The 25,368-nt window shown below is 47.1% G+C and overlaps 2 protein-coding genes across 3 annotated transcripts in view; one reads left to right on the top strand and one right to left on the bottom strand.

The window, feature by feature from the left end:
* PAX5 (paired box 5) overlaps positions 1-25,368 on the top strand; it is a 114,680-nt gene that overhangs the window by 8,053 nt on the left and 81,259 nt on the right. For both annotated transcript variants that reach the window (XM_052701470.1, XM_052701471.1), the window contains exons 3-5: positions 1,223-1,420; positions 5,856-5,920; positions 7,048-7,176. In XM_052701470.1, the coding sequence (XP_052557430.1) occupies positions 1,223-1,420; positions 5,856-5,920; positions 7,048-7,176 (392 nt within the window). The remainder of the gene's footprint in view (positions 1-1,222; positions 1,421-5,855; positions 5,921-7,047; positions 7,177-25,368) is intronic.
* Positions 1-25,368, bottom strand: part of SLC25A51 (solute carrier family 25 member 51) — a 292,109-nt gene that overhangs the window by 214,123 nt on the left and 52,618 nt on the right. The gene's annotated exons all lie outside the window — the stretch shown is intronic.

Genomic DNA, 25,368 nt, shown 5'->3' with positions numbered 1-25,368 from the left:
GATTAAAACAAAAACAAAACCAAACGTGTTGTTCTTATCTGAGAGTCTTTTCAGAGCTCCTTATGAGAAATAAGGGCGCAGAGCGATCAGTGGGTGAGTTGAGACTGTAAGGGAGCGCAGCTCAGTGGTTGCTGGCTGGAAGGGGCAGCTCAGACAATGGCTGCAGAGACTGCAGATTTGTGTTTCATCAACAAAATTCACAGGACAGCTAAAAGTGCACAACCCTGAGAACACTGTGTGCGTTGTGCTCCCTGGGTGCTCAGCATGATTTCACTCATCGTCTCCCTCCTGCTCCTGAGTGGATCAGACACAACATTTTTAACAGCATTTTCAAAGCTTTCCTTATTAAAAGAGAGAAATGTGTGGGGCTGAGGAGCTCAACTACCATGCTTTGTTGCAGTTCTGCTAAAAGCAGTTGTGCCTGTGATTTGCATGCAAAAAAACATCCATCTGGCATATTTTGGTCAGTGTCAGGACTCCATCCTACCTGCTTTGCTTGTATGACATCAACAGAACTGTTTGCTGTAGAAGTAGAAATCGTATCTGTGAGGAAGGATTGCAGAGCTGGTCAGAAAAACAAACCCCCAAACCAGCTGAGCCCGTTGGGAATGCCAAGAACTCCCCTTTCCTTCACATTTCTCATCTGAACTACTGGAAGAATCATACTAAAAATATATCTGTTATGAAAAACATTAACTATTAAAGCAATAGCATGCATATTAAAGCCACAAAATGTGGAAAAGGCATGCCAGCATATTAGCTGCTAATGTGCAAATAAAAGATGATCTCATGCCCTCGCTTCACGATGAAATGCTAACAAGTTGTAGATGTTGGTGACAGAGTATTTCCTTAGATACAAGAATTTACTGCAAAAAAGGGTCTTCGGTGAGATTTGTTTCTGTTATTGCCAGAACCTCTGATTAATTACACACATTTTCAGTTAATTTTGGATACCAGCACGCCCTTTAATCTTGCGTTGTTTCTTTTGTCTTTCTGTTATGAGAAAATATCTGTTCCCTCCTACGGCCCAGTTCCAATTACTATAAGTTAATCTATTAGGTGATAAAGCACTACATAGGCAGAAAATGTGTACGTGAAAGTGAAGATGTATCTTAGGATTTGCTGGGGTTTGGTTACCTTGAAATTATGTTCTCTACAAATCTCGAAGCGTGCCTTCTGTCTGCCTGCGATAACTGAAGATTTGCTTTGGATGTTGTCCCAGGTATTATGAAACCGGGAGCATTAAGCCTGGAGTGATTGGAGGATCAAAACCAAAGGTCGCCACACCCAAAGTTGTCGAAAAAATCGCAGAGTACAAACGCCAAAATCCCACCATGTTTGCCTGGGAGATCAGGGATAGACTCCTCGCGGAGCGAGTGTGTGATAACGACACCGTGCCCAGCGTCAGTTCCATTAACAGGTGAGGATTTGTGCCGTCTCGGGAAGGGGCTTTCCTAGGAGATGCGGTCAGCGGATCCTCATCTGCTAGCGGAAGCCAGGATGTGTTGTGCAGTCTATCTAAAATGCAGTCTGTGTGCGTTTGAATGCCACGTTTATGGTTGTGGAGCAGCCATGGGGCCACTCTGCTGGTGAAAGCATCACAACCGTCAGCGTTCCCCAGCAGCAGCCAGGTTGTGCCATTGGCCTTTGCTTCCTTTCTGCCCTTTCCATTCTCCTGTTCGTGACTTGCAGTTCTTGCTGGTAAAGATTTGTGTTTGGTGGATCCCACTCAGTGGGAAATGCCTCTGCTCAGAGAACCCAGCTGCGTTGGGTGCTGGTGGTCACCTGGAGGAAGACTGGCCCCGTGTTGCTGGAGAAGTGGACTCAAAGCACGGCTCTCAAGGTCTTCCTGTCACCTACCGAGTATTGCTGAGCCTGGCTCAGAATCGTGCTGGCTGCTGCCTGGTACTGTCAGCACGATTATAACAGGGAAATGTGGTTTAGTAGCATCCGCGTGCTGAATGGAATTGCTTGAGTCGCCTTGAATTCCTGTGTGTCAGTGCAGGAAAATCTCATTTGAAGCCTTGTTCCCATGTGTGTGAGATCTCTCCTGGCATGGTGAGGCAGCACCTGCCTCACTTGCAGTTCTGAAGCTATGCTGATCTGCTTCCATCCCAGTCAAGGATTGTCTAAGGCTGTGACTGAAAAAGCACAGAGAAATACTCTGTTTTGTCTCCAGTCTTCCTGGTCTGACAATAAGGGATTAACACTTGGAAGGAGAGCACTTCATCACCCTCCTGCACACCAGCAAACAGAACCCTTTTATTTTCTCTTGGGAGTATGCTTCCTACCAGGTTTTGGCTTCACTGCTCTTCTGAGATATTTCTCACTTGCACGATTTTGTGCAAATTCTATGAGTCCTTACAGATATCTGTAAAGTCCCACCTGTGTCCATGGACATGAAGTAGACTGATGCAGTGTTCTTTCATTGACTATCCTGACCTGATTTGCATTCATGGAGCTCCTGCTTGAGCAGCAGGAGTGGCTTCCCCAGCAGCAGTGCAGAGTATTGTCTCTGTCTTACTGAACTGAGCTATCCATCAATATGGTTAAGGGCAAAAATGGGTCAGTTGGCTCAGCCTTTGCTACTGACTGGAAGTTCTTGTCTAACTTAGGCTCCAAAACATCATTCAGTAATGTTACAGATACAGAATCACAGAATCATAGAATTGCAGGGGCTGGAAGGACCCCCAGAGAAATCACTGAGTCCAACCCTGCAAAACCCCGGGCTCCTACAGCAGGCTGCAGGTGGGCGTCCAGGCGGGTCTGAAATATCTCCAGACAAGGAGAAGCCACAGCCTCCCTGGGCAGCCTGTTCCAGAGCTCTGCCATCCTTGCCGTGAAGAACTTCCTTCTCATACACGTGCAGAACTTCCCGTGCTCCACTTTATGGCCATTTCCCCTTCTCCTGTCCCCACTGACCGCTGACAAGAGGCTGGCCATGTCCTTTGGACTCCCACACCTCAGATATTCATAAACATTAATCAGATCCCTTCTCAGTCTTCTTTCCTCAAGGCTGAACAGAACCAGGTCACCCAGCCTTTCCTCACAGGGGAGATGCTCCAGGCCCTTTAGCATCCTCATGGCCTTCTGTTGGACTGTCTCCAGGAGATCCCTGTCTGTTTTGTACCAGGGAGTCCAGAACTGGGCAAAATACTCCAGGTGAGGCCTGACCAGAGCAGAGCAAAGGGGGAGGATCGCCTCCCTTGGCCCGCTGGCCATGCTCCTTTTAATGCACCCCAGGAACCCATTGCCTTCTTGGCCACCAGAGCACACTGCTGGCTCACTGCCAGCCTGTCATCCACCAGGACCCCCAGGGACAAGGCATTTTCAGAACAATCTGAGGCATGGTATGGACACCATGAAAAGTGAAGGAAAATCCCATTCTGGCCGTTTGCAGATAACAAAGAGTAAACTTGGTGATCTTCGTGGGTCCCTTAAAACACAGCATATTCGGCAGTTCTGCAGTTCTGTGGATCTTTGCTTTCATAAAAGTCAGCTCAAGTCCTGTTGTGTCAGAAGCATGGCTGCTGCTATGAGTAGCACTTTGTCCATGTAGCGATTCCTCAAGCTTTGTCCAAAAGCCCACCAAAAAAAGCAGCAGTAGCTTGGGAATGCAGTGGGACTATATATGTTCCAGTTGTATTTTGATCCATTTTCCATTGTCCGCCTTCTGCTGCATCCTCAAATGTTTCTACATTGGCAATGTCCACACACTCATTGGCACTGCATCAGAGATGATGTTTAATGACCTATTGCCAAGTTATTTGGGTGGAAATCTCATTCTTTCTCATCTGCTTGCAACTCTGCTTAAGAACCTTCCTTTTTTTTGAAGATGTGAAGCCCCGTGTGAAATGCACATGGTCTTTGAGAGTCAGTCTGTTTAGAATTGCTTTTGCCAGTCTCGGAGAATATCTTGAAAACCCAAACTGAACCGCTGTGACAAGGTCATGGAAATTATGTCTAAACACTTGGCTTTAATGGCAACTCCTTTTATTTCTGTGGCACATTTGGTGGGATCTGTCCTTACACACATCAAGGCTTCATGGATAGCGCTGTCGCACACTGAGGGCAGGAACTCCTACTCTGAAGGCACAGTGCCTTCTTCAGCCCTATGCTGGAAAGCCAATGTTGCCTTCTGGCTGATGAAGTGAATCCTCACCAGGAGCCACTCAGGATGTTTGCCATCTTGGTGGAGGCCAGTTGACCCAGCCTTGAAACTCCTGAACAGCCTATGCAGTACAGGGCAGGACAGACCTGCAGTGATGTTCCACCAGTTCTGCTTCTGCTGTGTGGAGGAAGGTGATGCCCAGGGCTATGCTGATGTCTTCAGGAGAGGTGCTGTTGCTGCTGGGAGACTGAGGGGACGGAGTGGTGCACTGCAAAGCCATCGTGATGGATCACGGGTAGCACATCCCTGCTATGGAGGGTACATTTCAGCAGATGAATTTGAGTTGCTGCCATCTTATATGAGTGAATAATAACTACTGTTATTAATTAGTAACATTAATTAATATTAATAGTAGGCCAATCCTCTGCAGCAGGAGCAACTCCATACGACTAAGGCTTAATTAATCATTATGATTAGCTTTGCTCAAATAAGCTGCCCAGCTGCTTTGACATGCTCCAGTCCCTGGTCTCTCCAGAGATGAAGAGTTCTTTGTGTCAGAAGGCCTCAGACACCCTTCCTTTGCTGGAGCATGAAGGAAGGCTAGGGCAGGGTGCTCTAGTCTTGCTCATACAAGGACCGTGGACATCTTCAGTGTCCATGCCCCCTCTCTTAGTTGCTGAACTGCCTGTAGCTCCCACATGCAAGTGGCTGCTTTGTCCCACGAAGGGCAGGAAGAAGCAAGAGATCCATTGCTAAGTCTGGGGATGCCCAACTGCAGAGTGCTTTGCTCGGGTCCTGGCTGCCCGGTGGTAACTTGCTCTTGAGCGTCACCCTGACAGACCTCTCGCAGCTCCCCTCCCATTCTCCCCTCTTCCAAATTCAAGGCAGGCAGAAATGGTAAAGGAGTTTGCTAGGTAAACACAGAGAAATGCTTACCACAGCATTACTGCTGCGTAAATGGTGCACAGAACAGAGACGTGTGATGCGTCTGAGGAGTGTGCCTCTCTCAAGCACATTTTGATTCCACAGACAAGCTGTGTAATCCCTGGAGCGGCTTCAGACCACGTCTTTTCTTTTCTAGCAGCGTGTCGGCAGGTGAGCATTTGATAGAGCACTTCTTAGCAACTCCCCTTTGTCCTGCAGCACAACACATGCCTTTTGTTGTTTCTGCTTCTTTGAACGGTTCCTGATTTACATCATTATAGCTCAGAGCAGAGGCTGTCCCCAGCAATGGCAATGTGGTTATCCAGCTTTTAAGATTAGCATTTAATCCAGCACTTTTTTGTTTTTAGTATTAATTTGGTTAAGCATAATCTTTTCAGTGATACCGGGTTCTTTAGATGTGTGGGCACAGTAGCCAGGGTGGCTTAGGAACAGACTTACAAAGGTGTTCAGGCAGCCCAGGCTGCAGTCTGGTGGGGTGTCCAGCTCCCTGGAGATGAGACATTAGGCCTCTGGGTTCCCAAGCTGCTAAAAACGTTTCTTTCTTAGGCATTAAGGACTGTGACCTCACAAGGACTGAAGCACCAAACTGCAGGATCTCAGGGAGCGTGCAGGAGTCAGTTATCCAAATGTTCCTAATGGCGTGGGCTGGAAGCACAGATATGGCCCTGGGTCTGCACACAGTGCACAGGAGTAATTTTTTTGTGTTGCTGTGGATATCCCTGAGTGACAAAACTGTGTATGATGTCCCCTGTAATTGATGGTTAATACTAAGAAGTTACTTCTTTTCAACTACAAACAGGATCATACGGACCAAGGTGCAGCAGCCACCCAATCAGCAAGTCCCAGCCTCCAGTCACAGCATAGGTGAGAAAAACTTTTCTATATTAAAAAAAGAAAAAAAAAAAAAAAGAAAAAGCATAATGGATTACAAATATTCTAAAGAACTTTTAATCATTCTTATGGACAGATAATTCTGCATAAAACACTTCAGCACACGTGCTAATGCACCTTCTTTGTCATTCTCCAAGGACTGAACATAGTAAAGGAATTTTATAAATACTGCTAAAAGGTTTTGAATTTTAGTGATTATTATGATAAATAGCTTTCACTGTGAGACAGAAAATTGAAATCTAAACCAACCCCCCCCACTAATGGGGGTCTATAGAATGTCAGATAATTAAAGTAATAAATCAAGAAAGGGATACTTATTCATAACGTTTTCTGCATCATTAGTCAGTAAGTAGTTCTGAATGTGTTTTTTTTCATCTATCACCCATCCCTTCCATAATTCTTTGTGCACTTTGCGCTCTCGAGCCAATGGGTAGCAAAACTTCCCAAAACTTCAATTCAGGGGGAGAGCAGCAATGCTCAGCCAGGAGCCAGTGCCGGAGGGGCCGTATCCAGAGGAGCGTCCTGGCTTTCTGCAGGGAGATCTGCCACAGCCAGGCATGTGCTGTGCGTGCCTCAGCTGCTCCGTGTCTCCGTGCTGCAGAATGGGCATTCCCCCGCTGGCCTCTGTTAGCCAAGGCAGGCTCTGTGCTCACACAGACATCCTCAACAGTGTGGCAGCATGGGCTTGGAAGTGCCAACATGATCTCTGAGGAGGCTGAGCAGCATCATTCCACTTTGTTAGCCTAGAGGCTGCTTCTCATGGAGAAAAAGTCAGAGCAAAATGAATTTACTTCATATTTTATTTCGGGGAGCCTCAGAGCCTCTCAGCCACCTGTCACCCACGTCACCCCGTGTCCCACAGGGGTTTGATGCTGTGTGCTGGGCTGCGGGCTCAGTGCAGCATCGGTGTGCCCACAGTGCTGGGAAAGACCGCTCACACACTGTCCTCTCTCTGTGCCCCAGACCCATCTGCCCAGGGGCCTGAGTGGCTGCTGCTGCTCAAAGCCTTTGCCGGCCTCCCATTCTGGTGACACGTGGTTTTCCTTTCAGGCTGGTGCTGGTGCCATCCTGTGCTCTGACCTCTTGTCCTTGCCTTGCAGCCTCCACAGGCTCCGTGACCCAGGTGTCCTCTGTCAGCACTGACTCTGCTGGCTCGTCCTACTCCATCAGTGGGATCCTGGGCATCGCCTCTCCTGGCACCGAGAGCAACAAGCGCAAGCGCGATGAAGGTAATGGCAGCTGTTTTCTCCTGGGGCACTGAGCTGGTGAGGTGGGCCCCCTCAGGTGTGCTGGACATGTGGGGCTGGCAGGGCCGAGGCAGGGCTGCCAGTGATGGACTGTGCCTGGTTTGGGGGCAGCAGCCCAGCCCGGGGTCCTTGTGCAGCCTCCTGCAGAACAGCACTGCTGTAGAAAGGGGGGCAGAGGATGTGTCACTGCTTTTGATCGCCTCCTCCCAGCTGACGTGGCATCTCCCTGCCAGCAGTGAAAGGGAGGGGAATTCTCCTCGTATGGGTTCTGAAGACACCTGAAATTGAAATAAATAAATAAATAAAGTGAATAAAATAAAAGCCAGGGAAGTGTCCCTAAACACAAAGAGACAGAAAATCGTCAGTAGAGTGACGTGTGTGAAGGCATGGGAGATGTTGGTTGCTGGCTGGGGACAGTGCTGCTCGCAGGGAGGCCATGCATGCTGTTCTGCCGTGCCACCATCCTGCTCTACAGAAGACTGAGCTCCTGCTTCTTGCCTTTGGGCACCTGTGTAACCTGCTCCAACTCTTTTGGAGAGCCTCCTGCTGGCCTTGTGCATGCAGAGGTCCCATCTGTGCCTCTGAGGAGAGGCAGAGGCTTCTACAGAGCGCAGAAGTGGCCCCAGGGGTTGTGAAGGAGGAGAGAAGAGGTTGTTTGCCACGGATTGCCAAGCACAGGAGAAAGCAATGGCATTCACTGAGCCTGGGAGTCACTGGTTGGCCTTGTAGGAACATGATGGATGTGAGACCAACCTCCCAACACCCAGGCGTGCTGGTGAATGCCCTGGCACTGCTTTGCATTCAGCACAGCTCATGAGCCATGTGAGGTGGAGACCGCATGCGTGTCTTGTTCCTGCCTCTCCACCTCCCAGCCCCTGGGGCTTCCTGTGTGGGTGCAGGGAGAGGTGAGTGGGGTGGGAAGGAGCAGTGGCAGCACGAACCTGACTTGGGGAGAAAGTGGGCAGGCGATTGGTGAGGAGCCTGAGCTGTGGCAGCAGGAAGGAGGCTGTTTGCAGAGGAAATGCACTGCTGGATCACAGTCATGTTTGGTTTGCTGAAACTGGGAGAGCTTTGTGGGGATGATTTCAGCCACGTGTGTGTGAGTCTACAGCTGTGAAAGTTCAGGTACTTGATAAATATATCTGTCTTAATTAGATCTACCATTGCACATGTGATTTTTCCCCCAAATCAAGGCTATAAGTGCACACATAAATATCTACGTTAAAGCAGATAGGGTAGAAATTTTGTGTTGTATCAGACATGGAAGGAGAGAAGCATTTTGTGTTCCGAGACTGTCACAGCACTGTCCTGAAGCATCAGTTCTTAGATAGGTATTATTACAGAGACTCTTATTATTACAGAGACTCTCTTATTACAGAGACTCTCTTATATAATCAAGAAGGAAGAAATTCTCTCTCTAATGAAGAAAAACTTGAAGTGCTTCCACGGAAAGACCAGGGGCATCTTTGAAAAATTCCCCAATCTTTGGCAATTCAATATTAGAGATCACATAATTTATAAAACAACGCCTGTTGTTTTGGCAGCAGGAGTCATGATCTGTGAGGTTGCGAATTGGACAGCACTGCTGTCTTCAGCAGACCACTTTAACTCCTTTTTTAAAGGCTCACAGCTGCAGAAGTGGAGAGGATTGTGAGGAACAAGCCCTTGTGCCTAACCAGCTACTTCAGCCTCTTTGTTTGAAGAGATTCCTGGGGAGACTCTGTGGCCCTTCCTCATCCTGCTGAGCAAGAGTTATCTCTGCACAGCCAGGCATGAGATGTTCATAGAAGAGTCCCAAGGCTCCACAGTGCAGGTGGCAGAGAGGTGGATCAAACGCTGGCGAAGAGGAATACGTCATCTCTAAGCTGCAGACTGTATCATGAAGCAGATGCACAAGGGGGCAGAGTTAACTTTACCTTCTCCTGACTTCTGAGAGCCAGAGGGAGACGACTTCCATAGCAGTGCTTTTACATCATCTCTTTTTGATGCACTGCTTCCTTTCTTGGTAGCTGTAGGTGCTTGCCTGCTGCTGTAAGTCGGTACTCATGTTTCATGTATGAGTAGAGCTACAGATTGTGCAGCACTTCTCTGGGCTGGGACGTGAAGAGAGGTGGACTCACCCCTTGGCTCTTCCAATGGCATTGAATGCTTTTTGTGATTTGCCATCAAGGTTTGTTCCTCTCACTCTTGACATTTTTTTCAGCAAATGCCACCAGCCTTTAACACAGCAGGGAGCTTGCTGGATAGCAACAGGGGCAAACCAAATCAGACAGCCTATTGGTTATATAACGGAAGGTGTCATTTTTTTCCCCTGCTGTAATAATTGGAGCAGATATGCCTTCATAGGGGATCACTTGTTTTCACTTGTGGTTTGAGGACATGCTACTGGAGACTGACACAAAAAGCAGGCTGCTCTATAACTGTGCAGAGTGTTACTGTCAACCTTCTTAGCTTCAAGTAGCAGATGCTGCTGGGAAGCAGTCTTGCTGTTTTGCTTTCAGATTCCCTTTTTTTAGCTGTTTCACATGCTTCACATGCATGTGGGCCCATAAATTTGGAAGAAGAACAGGTGGAGCAGAAAGGTGCAGATTGATCTGATTGAGCCATCCGGCAATCAGTGGTGTTTTTATAGGAAACCAAGGATGGACATGCTGGCAGGCAGTGAGGCCCTGTGTCAGAATGAGCAGTGTGTTCTATCAAGTGTTTGTAGCTGCTAGTAGAAAAGGAACTGATGTTACTGCAGGTTTCCATCCTGCTTACTGCAGAGCTCTGCAGATACACAGAGCCAACAAAAGCAGTTGATTTCAATAGAGTGACTTTCCCTGCAGGTTCATGCTGTGCCACTGAGAGGGATCATGAAACAGATGCACATGCCAGACCAGACAGGAGCATCTGAGATGTTCCTGTGAGCTGATGGTTTCTCTGCAGGGTCACTCCTCCAAAGCCATGACAAAGCTCAAGACTCTTGTTTCCCTGAGGGCTGTGTGTTGAGCAGGAGGCATGCTGTGCATAGTGCTTCTCTGTAAGCTGGATCAGTTCCCTTGGGGCAAGGGGAGCATAAGGGCTGATGGTCCTGCATGCAGTAAGATCAAGTTCCATAATGCAGCACAACCTTTTACTTCCAGTTCATGAGGACTTGAGCTGCTCAGTGTGAACAAGGTCTGTCATCTGCTGTTTGTACGTCAGGTCTACCAGCAAGGACTGTTGCCATCAGGAGTGGCCCAGGGACCCGTAGAGGGAGGCTCCTTTCCTGTACCCTTGTAGACAGACGTGACTCTCAGTGAATTTGTAAAGAGATGCTGGAAGAATTGGGTGAATTTCTGTTCTTATGGCTCTTCTTGCTTTATACAGTGCATAGATAATTTCTTTACGTGGCATGAGCAAACACTGCGTCTTTTGATAGTTGGTTGCATGCCCGGACATTAGTCTTCTACCAAGAAGACAGTTCTGCATCTGTAGACATTTAAATGTTCTTAGCAGGCTAGCCCTGTCCAAGCCCAGCAGCCTGGCTTATGTGGAAACATACTTGTGCTCTTGCATCTGACAAAAAAACATGGAATTTGCTGATACCAGCAGGCAGCAGGGGCACTCTGTGAACATCATCAGCAGCCGAGTCAGGCTGAAGTCTGTCTGCATGCAGTAGTCAGTAAGTTCAGGACATTCGCTGTGTCAGTCCACACTGTTAAACCAGAGAGCACCTGTACACAGGCACAGCCGCTGGCTGGCCCCATCCTGCTATGGTTAGTACTGCCTCAGTGTGATTTTGTGCAAGTTGCCATCCTCCTGGTTAGTGTCTGCTATTGCAGAGATTGGCACGGTCTGGACCTTGCTTCTGCTGCTCAGCATGTGTGCAGCTAATATATTACAGAGGATAGGGGAGTTTCGTTACAGGCTCGCAGGCTGTGCTAGAACAGTCAGCCTGTTTTTCCTTGGGCAGATGCAGCTGGTGAAAGGAAAGAGCTACATGTAGCACTGAATGGCTTACGGCAAAGTCTTTGCCAAACTGGCTCCACACGGGGAAATGCAGCCAGAAACAAGGCAGGAGAATCTAGCAAGAAACTGTCCGTAAACTCCTGCACAGGATGTGTCTGTCTGCTACCCACCCACATCCTCTTGCTGCAGGAGACGGTTGGCAGATTTGAGTACCTGCGCAGAACTGCTCTGCTGACCATTTTTCAAATTCACTGGTGTGGAGTCTTCTCAGTGATGTAGGCTTATGGGGAATTGAAACTACCATGGCAGGAGACCTTTGTTTGTATGGGTTGTTTGTTTTGTTTCCATTTTCTGCAGCCACAGCCTTGTGCTGCTCTCAGCATCTGATACAATAGTGTAGATGTGTATGCTTCTTTTGCTGAGCTCAGTTCTTTGAAATATGACTTTTCTTTAACTGCAGTCTAACCATAGACTTTGTATGCTTAAAGGTAGTTGGGTCACAGCCTTCTGTTGAAGAAGGTAAGCCAACAAGAGGAGCAGAGATGCTAATGAGAATGAAAAGAAACCTCGTGCGTGTGTGTGTCTGAACAACCCAATGCCTGATAAAGCCATTCCATGCTACGATCATCACATTTTCACACAGGGATTCCCCAGGTTAAGCTCATTTCTAGGCATCCAAGCAGTACCAATCTGTGCAGCCTGCTGAAGCTGCAGGACACATTTCCCGTGGTGCCCTTGAGCCAGTCTCACATTGAGGGTTTGTAAATTCTAGGAGTAATTGCATCACCAGAACAAGCCATGGCCTCCCACTGTGAATAAATAAAAACTGTAAGCATTACAGACAGGCACAGGTGAGAATGCTGCTTTACAGAGCACTGTGACATCAGCTTCCAGGAGAGCTTAATGCAGAGGAAGGCCAACAAAAAGTAGGAGCTGACAGCAGAGGGAGAAGTGGCAGAGAGCTGCAGTGGGAAGCAGATCTGATGTAGCCCGGTAGCCTGCCTCTTTCCCCTGAATCGCCTGTCACTTTTTGGAGAATGGGACCTGGCTACAGGGGAGATGAAAGACAAAGAGATGACTGGAAAGTCACAGGGGCTCTCTGTCAGGATACAGCTTTCCAAGGCTTCATAACCACAACGATCGGTTTCCAGGCAACTGATGATCTTAGTTCCCCTTTCTTTGAAGCCTGAGTTGTGGGATTCCTCTGGCCACACATGGGACACTCTTCCTGGCAGTCAGTGTGGAGTACTGCTGGTCATGGGGCACCTCTGGTTAAATACTGTGGCATGAAACCATTGAACAGCTTCCTTTCCTGGACAGACTATTGGGATCTTGTCTTACTCCAGACTACACCCTTGGAGCTTCCTGAATAGATTTTGGCACTTAAGTCTGGCAGCCCATGAGTGATGCAGCTCAGTGCAGAAATTAACTGCTGGCTGGGTCCCATATTGACAGAAATCCCTTTGACTCCTCTCACCCCAATAAGGAACTGAACACGACAGAATGTGGTGAGGATTGATGTTATCCTCTTAGCTCTTTGTTGGGGCATGGCAAATTTACAGATAACTGAAGCTTTTGAGGATCTAAATCTGCAGGGGAAAGAAACAGATCCAGAATGACTATGCAGGGAAAAAATGAAGGTTATGGAGAGGAAAAAATCACCTGCCAGTATAAACTTGAACACTGTAATGCTGTACAGCCTAGCAGAAAGTCAGTCTGGGGAAGTCAGAGGAGGGACTGACGTATGTGGAGAATGAGACTCAAAAGGTGTTATCTGCATTTCTTTATAGCTGTGATGTCTACCCAGAACATGGACGTTTGCATATACATACATGGCTATGGGCTTCGTAACATCCAGAAAGAAGTGTTGTGAAGTACATACACAGATTAAAAACTGTGGATTCAAGGCAGTCAAGTGAAGCAGGGGTATTTATTCAAGTCTGCAAAGAAGTTAAAGAGAAAGAAACTCCTACCCAGGGAGATGCTGGAGTTTACTTAAACATTTTCTAGGACCACTTCAGCTATGTTTACTCACTTGAGTCGTCTTTATTCTTGGAGATAATTCCAGTGACTATAATGAGATGAAGCCTTTGAGGAGAGTCAGGTTCTGCTGGGTCAGCAAGTACCGATTCAAATTTCTGCTGCTGATTCAGATTGTCCTTTTGCATTTAGGGATCGCAAGCGTGGTGAGCTGTTTGCACTGTCAGGTTGTTGTCTTCCCAGCAGAAGTGCATTTCCCTTACCATGCATACACTGAAACAGTCCTTTTAAATAGTGTTTGCTCTAATTTTACTATTTACGTTGCAGTGTTGGTTTCATCTGTGTTATATCCGATCCAGACTATATCTTTGAGGAATTTATGTGAGTTGATTGTCTTTTTTTTTTGCTCTCTTTCTTTTTTTTTTTTTTTTGAGAATTAAAAAAAAATAGTTTATTCAGTGGTTACGCAGTTCTGCCATCCCTCTGGCATAACTCCTGTGCCACTAGAGGAGCAGTGTTTGTGGAAGAGCGAATCGTAGAAAGCCTGAGGTTGGAGGGCACCTTAAAGATCATCTAGTTCCAGCTCCCATTCTTCGAGCAGGATTGCCACCCACCAGATCAGGCTGCCCGGGGCATCCATATGGCCTTATGGATGGGGCATCCACAACCTCTCTGGGCAACACGTTCCAGTGTCTCACCACTCTCTGAATAAAAAGTTTCTTCCTAACTTCTAACCTAAGCTCTCCTCTTTAAGCTTACAGCATTCTCCATTGCCGTGTTGCTGTCAGACTGTGTAAAAAAGTCCAGTCCCCTCCTGCTTGCAAGTTCACTTCAAGAACTGAAAGAGTTCTCCTTGGAGCCTTCTCTTCTCCAGGCTGAACAAGCCAAACTCCTTCAACTTTTCTTCACAAGTGAGGTTCTACGGACCTCTGATAATCGCTGTGGCCTGGATCCTCTGCAACAGCTTCGCATCTTTTTTGTGCTGCAGGCCCCAGGTTTGGACACAGTAGTTCAGATGGGTCCTTACAAGTGCAAGGACACCTCCCACCACTTGCTCCAACCTGGTCATTGTCCATCCAGCGCTTCCAGGGATCGGGCATTTGTAGCTTTTCTGCCAATCTGCTCCAGTGCTTCACCATCCTCACTGTGAGGAATTTATTCCTAAATCTAAATCTACCTTCTTTTAGTTTAAAGCCATTAGTCCTTGTTCTACCACTATGTGCAAAAAGCCATTTGAAACACTGCACCATTATTTCCTGAAGCTGGCACATCGCTATGATTGTTGCTGAGACAGGGTGATATTTCTGGAGCGCAAGGATCCGACTCCACGTGGTTGTGGTGAAGAGATCTATGGGCCATCAGTCAGTAGGGCCAATTCCACTGGCTCCGAAGGGCAGTGGGAGGAACGTGCTTTTGCAGCTTCCTGCGCTCCTCCAAGCTTCCCACCTGGTTCCCACACAGCTCAGCAGGCTTTCAGTAGAGGTGCTTCTGCCCCGTGATGCTTGTCCATAGATGGTTTAGCACAGCTGCAGCTCTGTGCAGAAAAGCTCTTCGCAAGGCAGCTTCCCTTCTCAAATGAGCAACTTAGCAGCTGTCTTCTGTGCAGGGCATGCATTTTTGTCACTTTCAGCCTCATGTAGCCCCAGTTTTCAAGAGAGCTCTCCTCCAGATCTGCAGTGAAGACCTGCAGGTTTGCCGCTAGCTTCACCTGAGCTGGGATTTTCCCCAGGCAATGTCAGTGAAAAGCCTGAAATTTCAGAACTCCTTACAAACCTGCTGTAGTTTCAGCTGCTCTCATCTGAAGCTATTGTGTGAGAGATGTTTTTAAAAGGTTCTCTCTTCATATAGGTCTAACTAAAATCCAGTTGAGGAGGAGATATCAGATTCCCTGACACTGTCAGTGCTGCTGCTGGCTGGAATTCCTTTGCTGGACTGCATTTTCTGAGGAAAAGACTCTTGTGGAAAAGCAGGATTTGTCAGTTTTGATGGCAGTTTGCTCTAAGTGTTAACACAAAATGAAATAGATTGTGAATGAGATGAGTCCTTCTGACTAACAGGAACTTGACACCATTCAGAAAAGAGGAAATATAGAATAGAATCACAGAATCATGGAACCCTTAGAGTTGGAAGGGCCCTCTGAAGGCCATCTAGTCCAACTTCAAGGTTACTGAGATTTTCAAGTCAGGATTGTTTTTTTTTTAGCTGACCTTTCAAACTGATGAAATCTTGAATTATAGTAAATACTTTTTTTTTTTTTTTTTTTTTTCTTTATCTTTTATTCCTGCTCATACTTTTGGAAGCTAGTATTTTAAGCTGTAGTTGCTGTTGTTGCCAAGCAGGATGTTCCTGGTAAGCAGACAACACTGAATCAGTGAGAGGCAGAAAATGGAGTGTCTTGACACTGGATTTTTTTTTTTCCATTTCAGCTTTTTGTGCTGAAACATACCTTTTTGTGTACTGTTTGTACCACAGTTTATTCATTGGCAGAGGTTACTGCACACTGCATTGACTGAATCCTGACCACTTTGTTCTCACCTAGCGTTTGTTTACAAAGCTATTCCATTATTTGAAAGATTTAGCCAGCATTGGAAAGAAACATAAGACAAGCTGCGAGTTTATTTGCAGCAGACTTGTAGCTGCATTTTCCTTTTCTATTTTTGGTGTATTGGTCTCAGGTTGTAATGAGTTTACAGAAGTCTGGGCTCATACCCACAGGCTACGTCTATTGTTTGAATGCCCCAGAATCAAGACAAGCACCTTGACAGATTGGTCGTGGCTTAGTGATCAGGATGCAGCAGATCTTGAAGAGGCTGTCAGTACCTTTTCCATAATTCTCTACTCCTGCCAGAGGGTGGTGGGCATGGAACGGGCTCCCCAGGGCATTGGTCATGGCCCCAAGATGCTGCAATTCAAGGAGCAGTGGACAGTGCTCTCAAGCACTGCACTTGGATTTTGAGTGGTGCTGCATGGAGCTAGGGGCTCTGCTTGGCGGTCCTCGCAGGTCCCTTTTAACCTGGGATATCCCGTGACTCTGTGATTCTGCCTACAAAGGATGGTACTTTATTTGCTGCGTGCCTTGTTGGCGCACAGAACACCTGAGCAGAGCTTCTGTTTCCCAGCCGTGGAACTGCAGATAGAGACTGAGGAGGATGCCTTGTGCAATGTGTGTGCAGAGGCTCAAGTGCAACTGGCATGAGCACAGTGTGTGAACATGCCAACAGCCTCTGCTGCTCAGGCTTTGTGAATTTCCTATGCCTCCTCTCTGTGCATGGAGAACCTCTGCATGCCCGGTGACAGCCTGGGGTCTCAGATGTGCAGCAACTTAGGCAGAACCACAGCAGACAGCAGAATATCCAGATGTGCTGCACAAGGAGCCAAATCTATCTCCCTTCTTGCTTTCTGAGCAGATTTTTCAGATGGAAAGAGTTGAGAAAATCCAGAGGTACAGTGTTCCTACTTACTCCAATACTACGCAAAATTATCTGATAGATACAGCATTCCACTAATATTTTCCTAAGCTTTAGGAGAAGACGTGTTCCAAATTGTGTTGTCATTTCATATTCGGCTGGATTCCTGTATTTTCCTGTCTGTGTTTCTGTGCATTTGCCCAGGTGATCTGAGGTTTGCTCTTTGTGAAGTGCAGCTCTCCTGTTGTGATGAGTGACTCTTGTCTGATGCACGCCACTGAAACTTGAGAAATCTGGCAAAACTTTCTGCTTGGAATCAGTTCCAGAGCCATGGTCTTTGATTTCTGTTTCTTCATCAACCTCAGTGAAGGAGAATGGCATGTAAATGGAGATGCTTGCTCAGCTGCTTTTTTGTTTATGTGTGTTCCTAATTCTGTAGCAGCAGTCATCTAAATAAAGATGACTGTGACTTTGGAGATGGAAAGAATAGTCAAAACACTTGCACTTCTGAAACAAATCAATGTCTTTCTTCTGTCAGATGCCTAGGAAATTTAAGTATGTAGTTTTCCCATGTTTAATGTCGGCTGAGAATCTCCTGAAAGATATTTGTACTTGAAGTGTGTTTATTGTAATTATGGCACTGGCAGAAAACAGATTTTTCTTTATTGCTGCAGTACCATGTTACAGGTTAAGGTTGGAAACAAAGATCTTAAATTTAGGTGCTTCCCTCTGACCCTGAGTTGAAGGGAAGTCCAGTCAAAATGCTGCTTCAACTACGCACTGATCAGGCTGACTTGCAACATGCCAGAAAAGATGTCTACAGCAGAAGTCAGGGTTTTGGGCATTTATCAGGGATGAACGTCGGGGAAAAATGATGGCTTTCTGGTCATACGGCCACTACATACTCATGGAATTGCTTCCTGGTAGCTGCGTACTGTAGCGAAACATCAAAAGGCGCTGTCTGCTGCTCTCTGAATGCATCTGATCAGTCAGGTAAGGACTTGCTTCTGTTGCCTGTTGTGGTGGACCAGGGGGAGACAGGTCTGACCGCGGAGAGGGCGCGAGGTGTTTGCACACACGGTTGCCCATGTTGAAGGAATTGTGTTTGCTGAGCATCCTAGGTGCAGATGCAGGCTTGTTTTACATCGGTTAAAACCACTTCAGCCCTGTCCAAATTCTATTTCTAACAAATTATGGTAAAACTGTCAATGTACTCCTGCTGTTTTTGCTCTCCTTGGCGTACAGTTATCTGTAACAGCTACGTGAGGTCTGTTTGAGTGCTAGCTTTCAGATTCTTCTTTGTTTGGAAGGTCTTAGAACTCAGTGTTGTTGTGCTGCATGATTTCATGCAGCTGTTTCAGCAGCTGGACAGCCCTGAACAAGGTTCCTTTCAATGAGACAGGTTTTGTGTCGGAGTTTTAAAAAAATGATATCCTGATTTGATAATGATTTCTCAACTGTGGGCATAAAGTGCTACTGAGAAATAGGTAGCTGGGGCAGTGTCTTGCATGCTAACTGTGAACCATTCAGTGATACCTAGCAGCTTAAAGTCTGATGGATGGGTGCATTTCTCTTCAGTCTTCTCTTACACACCCCAATGCAAAGTGGAAGGAAGCTCCCAAGCCAACCTGCAAGTGCTGTCCCATGCTCACAGAGAATGATGGCTTGCTTCTGTGATTGGAAAGAGCTCAAGAGCCTCCTGCCATATCATTAGGACTCATTTGTGTTTTCTCCCATGTGTGTAATGTATTTGCATAGAATCATAGGTTTCTGCAAAAAGGAACCTTTAAAGTCATCTAGCCCAACTCTTCTGAAATGAACAGGGACATCCACACCAATCAGGTGCTCAGAGCCCTGTCCAGCCTGTCCTGGAATGCCTCCAAGGATGGGGCTTCCACCACATCTCTGGTAACCTGTTCCAGAGCCTCACCACCCTCCCTGTGAAAAACTTCTTCCTTATATTCAATCTAAATCTTCCTTCCTTTATTTTGAAACCACTTTCCCTTGTCCTGTCACAGCAGACCTGGTTTAGTCTGTCCCCTTCTTCCTTATCGCCCCCTTTTAGATACTCACAGGCTGCTCTCAGTCTCCTGCAGCCCTCTCTTCTCCATGCTGCACAGCCCAGCTCTCAGCCTCTCCTCGTATGAGAGGTGTTCCTTCCTTGGGATCCTTTTTGTGTCCCTCCAAAGGGTTTGATCCAAGCGGTTCACATCTCTCCTGTACTGAGGGCTCCACACTGGGACGCAGTGCTCCAGGTGAGGCCTCACCAGCACAGAGCAGAGGGGCAGGATCACCTCCACCAACCTGCTGACCATGATTCTTTTGATGCAGCACAGGATATTGTTGACTTTCTGGGCTGCAAGGTTGTATTGCTGGATTGTGTTCAACTTGCCATCTATCAGTACCCCTGGTCCTTTTCAGAAGGGCTGTGCTCCATCCTGACATCCCCCAGCTTGCAATTTCATATCTATTGTCTAATAATATTTCAAGTTTTAAAAGTGGATAACTTTCTTTCTTTCTTTCTTTCTTTCTTTCTTTCTTTCTTTCTTTCTTTCTTTCTTTCTTTCTTTCTTTCTTTCTTTCTTTCTTTCTTTCTTTCTTTCTTTCTTTCTTTCTTTCTTTCTTTCTTTCTTTCTTTCTTTCTTTCTTTCTTTCTTTCTTTCTTTCTTTCTTTTCTCTCTCTCTCTCTCTCTCTCTCTCTCTTCTCTCTCTCTCTCTCTTTCTCTCTTTCTCTCTTTCTCTCTTTCTCTCTTTCTTCCTCTCTTTCTCTCTCTCTTCCTCCCTCCCTCTCTTCCTCCCTCCCTCTCTTCCTCCCTCCCTCTCTTCCTCCCTCCCTCTCTTCCTCCCTCCCTCCCTCCCTCCCTCCCTCCCTCCCTCCCTCCCTCCCTCCCTTCCTTCCTTCCTTCCTTCCTTCCTTCCTTCCTTCCTTCCTTCCTTCCTTCCTTCCTTCCTTCCTTCCTTCCTTCCTTCCTTCCTTCCTTCCTTCCTTCCTTCCTTCCTTCCTTCCTTCCTTCCTTCCTTCCTTCCTTCCTTCCTTCCTTCCTTCCTTCCTTCCTTCCTTCCTTCCTTCCTTCCTTCCTTCCTTCCTTCCTTCCTTCCTTCCTTCCTTCCTTCCTTCCTTCCTTCCTTCCTTCCTTCCTTCCTCCCTTCCTCCCTTCCTCCCTTCCTCCCTTCCTTCCTCCCTTCCTCCCTTCCTCCCTTCCTCCCTTCCTCCCTTCCTCCCTTCCTCCCTTCCTCCCTTCCTCCCTTCCTCCCTTCCTCCCTTCCTCCCTTCCTTCCTCCCTCCCTGCCTTCCTGCCTTCCTGCCTGCCTGCCTTCCTGCCTGCCTTCCTGCCTGCCTTCCTGCCTGCCTTCCTGCCTGCCTGCCTTCCTGCCTGCCTGCCTTCCTGCCTGCCTGCCTTCCTGCCTGCCTTCCTGCCTGCCTGCCTTCCTTCCTGCCTTCCTTCCTTCCTGCCTTCCTCCCTGCCTTCCTCCCTGCCTTCCTCCCTGCCTTCCTCCCTTCCTCCCTTCCTCCCTCCCTCTCTCCCTCCTTCCCTCCCTCCCTGCCTCCCTCCCTGCCTTCCTCCCTTCCTCCCTTCTTCCCTTCCTCCCTTCCTCCCTTCCTTCCCTCCTCCCTTCCTTCCCCCCTTCCTCCCTTCCTCCCTTCCTCCCTCCCTCCCTCCCTCCTTCCCTCCCTCCCTGCCTCCCTCCCTCCTTCCTTCTCCTAAAAAAACACAGTCAGAAAGGAGGAACAACAGTCCCTAGCCATCATGGCCTTAGCTGGCAATGGGAAAAGTGGCCAAGACCTAAGAATACATTGCAACTGAGTCAAAAGACTCTTTTTTGTGTAATGACTAAAGTGCACAGCTTTGAGTTTTGAAATTGAGTAATTCTTCATTTTGTTCATTCTCCCTCTCTTGCTCTCAAGATCCTTGTCACAGATGTCTTTCGGTGCCTCACAGATAACCACAGTGCTCCTTAACTGGTCCATTAAAGAGAGAAGTTCAGCATGGTGACGTGAAAAATCCATGGTGCCCCTGAAAGCTGGTGGCAGGCAAGCGAAATCAGTGTAAACCACTGGGATCTCTTGCTCTAGCTTGCCCAATTTAAATTACAGAGGTATGTCATCACTGAGGCAAGTTTTTAGTAGTTTGCATATAGGATGCTGCGGGTGAAAATGCAGCATTTGTCCCCAGAGCGTGAAGTTAGTGTTCCTTCATCGCTCTATGGGCAGAAGCTGTTGGAGAGGGAGGTATCCATGGCTGGCCTTGGCTGTGGCTCAGGATGGAGCACCCAGCAGAGAACTAGCCCACAAAACTTCCTGGCATTCTCACATCCTCCATCCTTCCTCCTACTATAGCCCAGGTTTTCACCCAGCAAAGCAGAGGGTATACCTTGTGATAAGCTGATTGGGTTCCAGTGGCAAAGAGTTTCTGTGACACACTCACAGAATAGCAGGCGCTAGAATGAGCACAGATGACAAACTGCCCCGTCAAGTGCAAGACAAGTTCCTCAAAGAGTGGTGGAAATGCTGAAATCGATGGCCAAGCTGATTTCACTCTGTTGAAACTGCAAGCACTATGTTCACAAGAAAAATACATATCTTCCAATACTGTGGGCTTCGGGGTAGCCTTTCTGAGTTTGTAAGCTGGTCACATCTAACCAGTTACCACAAATTGATTCTGGAGCCTTCTGTTTAGAAACCTACAAGATACATCCCAGGCAATCGTGCTATCTCCATCAAGCACTGAACGAACTGGTCAATAATCACCTGTGCAAAAACATACAGAGATCTTTTGTAGTACTCCTGATAGTTTTATGAGCACCTCTGCATAAGGAATAGCTGTATGACGGACAAATGGAATACAGATGTTCATTATGCATATGTATAATGTGTATACATATAATGTACATATTACACAGGTAGATCTATATATGCGTGTGCACACTGGTGTATTCCACGCAGCTCACTTTCTTAATGAATGCATCATTGATACAGATGAGTCTACATTTTTAAACCAGTCTTAACTAAATTCATGCAGCTTCTGTCCAAAGGTCTGCTGTGTAGATAATTCCAAACCCCATGATAATCACCCTGGCACTTGGCAAACCCAGGATAAACTCCCTTCTTTTCTTTTTTCAAGAACTAAGGAATTTTTGGATGCACTACAAGCAAGTTACAGTGGATAGTACTTGGCTGATCAGAAGATTTTTACTGAATTACAGTGTGCTCAGTTACGATTTCCTCACTTCACTAGTGGGGAAGCTGAGGCACCAGGGGTTAGAAAAATCTTGTGCAGGGCTTCAAGGAGTGTTGTGGAGAGCTGGGGCTTGGTACCAGGCTCATGGAGACCCTGCCCAGGGCCCCACTTGCAAACGCTGTGTTGTATCAGTGTCATTTACTCAGCGTATGCCAGTCCTTGCCCTAGAGATGATGTACTCTAACACAGCCATGACTGGATTTTACTTCTCGTAGGCAGTGCATTTGTGGACATCCTCTTCCGTGGTCACAGGAAGGACAGTGCTAGCTAAAACATTAACAAGAGAAACACTGTCCTGACAGGCAGTTTTTGTTTTTGTTTTTGTTTGTTTGTTTATTTTCAGGCTGATACGATCAGTTCTCTTTTTGCTGGGTAATATGGCTGGCTGGACGAAAGCATGTGCACAGGGATGTGTTTGTTCTCACTTTGTAAATGCATCTCTGTGTGCAGTATTCTTCCCATGTGCACAGAGGTTGTATACATACATACAGAACAGGAAAACAGTTAAGGTATGCATGTCCAGAGCTGACTGAACATGGCTGTGATGGGAAGACCTGGCCAAGAAATGGATATGAGAGCACGCAAACAGTGGGGAGAGCCCACTGGTAGCTTCTGCTTGGGCAGCTCGTGCCATCCATCACCGTTTGTCAAAGCCAGCTCATGTAGCTCTTTGTCATGGGAACAGCATATAAGCTCCAGCAGTTCTGGCCATGCTATCAGCTTTAGAAACACGGGTGCTGGAGAACAGCAGCCTGAGTTAACGATAGTCTGTCTTGAAGGCATTTCCATGAGTGGAAATCTCTTTCAGCGGCTGATGAACATCGTAGGAAAGCAGGCTGGAGCAGCAGGAGGTAGCAGAGTGGGTGCACCATGTATGAACTGAAATCTGGGAATCTGATGGTTACCAGCACCTATTAAAAACAAATCATAAATGGCAATACCAGATACAATTGCACTGAGATGGCAGAGGTCCTTAGGAGTCCTGATGGGCTGCCGATAGCCGGTTGAAACAAATTGCCCGGTGCTGTGATACCTCAGCTCCCAATAACAGAGGGCAAATGGCCTTCTAGGGGGAGTTATAGATTTTCCTTTGAGATATGGAAAGGGAAATAAATTAAATTATGTTCGAACATAGGGTTCTCTCTCACTCTCTCTCACAAAAAGAAGGAGAGAGAGAAAGGAAAAAGGAAATGAAGGAAAAGAGACAGTAGCAGAAAATAAGCTTCAGCAGGCATTTGCAATTTAATTGATATTTGGCAGCAGGAAGCCAATCAGTATAAGTAAATTGACGTTATAAGATAAAAATGATCGCTTAATGGGCTGCCTTCCCCTATGGATGCGGCAGACCAAATAAATACCGCCGTGCCGGCTGACGCAGCGTGGCGGCTGTTACTGGGCACAGCCTGCTGCCGCTGAACTGGCAGGGTTCTGTGTGGGCTGCAGTTTATTTTTATGGCATCTGTCTGCTCCCCGAGAGAAGGCAATGAGGGGTTGCACATTGATTGCTGCTCCAGCCAACGGCAGTGTGGAGAGAGGGCCGTAATTAATGACTTTATTTGCTGGAGCACCGCTGAGAACGACTGAGTTTGTTATGGTAGGAGCCGATGCCAGCTTTCCTGGAGGCTCGGAGAGGTGTGTGAGTGCGGAAGGTGAGGAGAGGTCCTCAGTGAGATGTTGGCAGCCATCGCAAGGCTTTGGCCGGGTGGGTGGGATGTGCCCCACGGACAGGGGCTGCTGAAGGCTCGGCGGCCAGGGGCATGCTTGCACGTTCATCTTCGTGGTGTGAGGCCATTGAGCAGGCTGTAGGCCATTGCCCCACCACAGAAATGGGCAGAGCTGCCACGGTTTCTTTAGGGGAAACAAACCCTAGCCCATCTTGCAGTGCTGCATGGAAAGGCTCTGTCTTTCCCTGTCGAGTTGCAAAGCCTGTCCCTCCCTTTATTGCAGCTCCCCATGGTCAGTGTGTTACGTACCTTCCATGCAATGGCAGCAAACCTTGTTTCTGAAGTGAAGTGTTTCTTAAGTGAAAAATTTCCTTCCTCCCTTTCCCCCTTTCTCCTTCCCTCTGTCCTTACGAATTTCAAAAAACACCTCCAGCTCTCCCCTATTTGTTTTCCTGTTCTGCTTTAGCCAAGAATTGCAACAAAGAATAAACACACCATACATAGAAAATAAAGACTCTCCTTGAATCTGATGAAATTTTACAGGTAAAGCTGTAGTATTTTTAAAAAATGTATGCTCTTTTGCCCTTCTTTTGAGGGCTGGCTGAGCTGGTCTGTTAAACTACATAGGATTGCAATAGAAAAATGCCCTAGAAAGTACATGCAATGTGCTGTGCTGCAAGCACAGGCAGCAGTGCGGTGCCCTGCAGGAGATGGACAGGCTGGGTCAGCTGTGTTTGAGCAGAGATGGTCAGGAGATGGAGCATATGGTAGGCTAGGAGGGGTTGATGGTCGGCCTTATGCAGATGCAGCAATGGCAGGTGTATTTACTTTTGAGGGGTTGCACATATATATCTCTAAAAGCTGTTCAAACACTAAAATCATGTAGAACTGGAAAACTAAAATAATTTTTAATTATGAGCGTCACGATGGGCTATTTCAGCTCATTCAGGATTTTCCCTGCTCAGGCTTCTGTGTAAGACGGTTCTTCAGAAATGATCCCCACTTGTGAACAAGGGCTCAGATTCAGTCAGTCTGTGATTTCCAATGGATGCAAAGCCTCAAAAAAAAAAAAAAAATTGCCATCCATGCGGATGTATGGTGCAGTCAGGATCACATTCGCTGCTGTTGGCATCTGTGGCATGGAGCAAAAACGAGAGAGACCTGTGTCTGTCATGCTGGACCTTTGCTCTCAAACCGACATTACATATTCATAGAAATTATTCACTTGCCGTCAGCTGGCTGTCGTGAAGAAAGAGGTAGCATTCAGACTCAGCAGTCCTTGGAAATAATTTGCCAAGTTCTGGTCATATTATTGCTGTCATTTTTTTCTTGGAGGAGTTAATGCATTATGTGGAAGGCGAATAAGGGAGTCCAGGAGAACTCTTGGCTCACACGTAGGAAAAGAACCACCTCTGACAGTGGTGTGGTGGAGCTGCTCCCCGTCCCTCGGCACTGCTGCAGGAGCAGCTCACCTATGGGAGTCTGCTGGCAGCATTCTGGTGGTGCAGCCCCAGAAGGGACCCCCAGCCCCCCATCATCAAGGCAGGAAATAATGGGGATGCATACAGTCCACAGCTCCCTAATAGGAGTGTTCTTGTGATAAGCTCACTGTCAGGGGAATTGTACAGTAGACTGCTGAGTTTACGGCGTGATAAATAATTAATGTTTAGATGACACTAATTAATTACAGTAATTAGCAAAGAGCTACGCTATTTTCCCTTAAACGTAGGATCTTAGTTCATCATTTTTGTTTCAGTGCCTCAGAACGTTCAAGGCAGAATTGTAAAACAAAAACATCCACAGCAAAACGTTATTTATCTTCTGTCACTGATTGCTTTTTTTGTCATCTTCCCTTCTGCGGCTTTTAAAAGAGCCAAGTAGCACCGAGCAGTAAATACACCTGAAAAGCTAAAATAGTGTCAGTGGGAGCAAAAGCACCGTTCTGCTGCT

Source organism: Tympanuchus pallidicinctus, unplaced genomic scaffold (assembly GCF_026119805.1).
Source record: "Tympanuchus pallidicinctus isolate F22 unplaced genomic scaffold, pur_lepc_1.0 scaffold4, whole genome shotgun sequence".
Lineage (NCBI taxonomy): Eukaryota > Metazoa > Chordata > Aves > Galliformes > Phasianidae > Tympanuchus > Tympanuchus pallidicinctus.
Note: the sequence above shows the minus strand (reverse complement) of the source record. Positions and strands in the feature narration are given on the sequence as shown.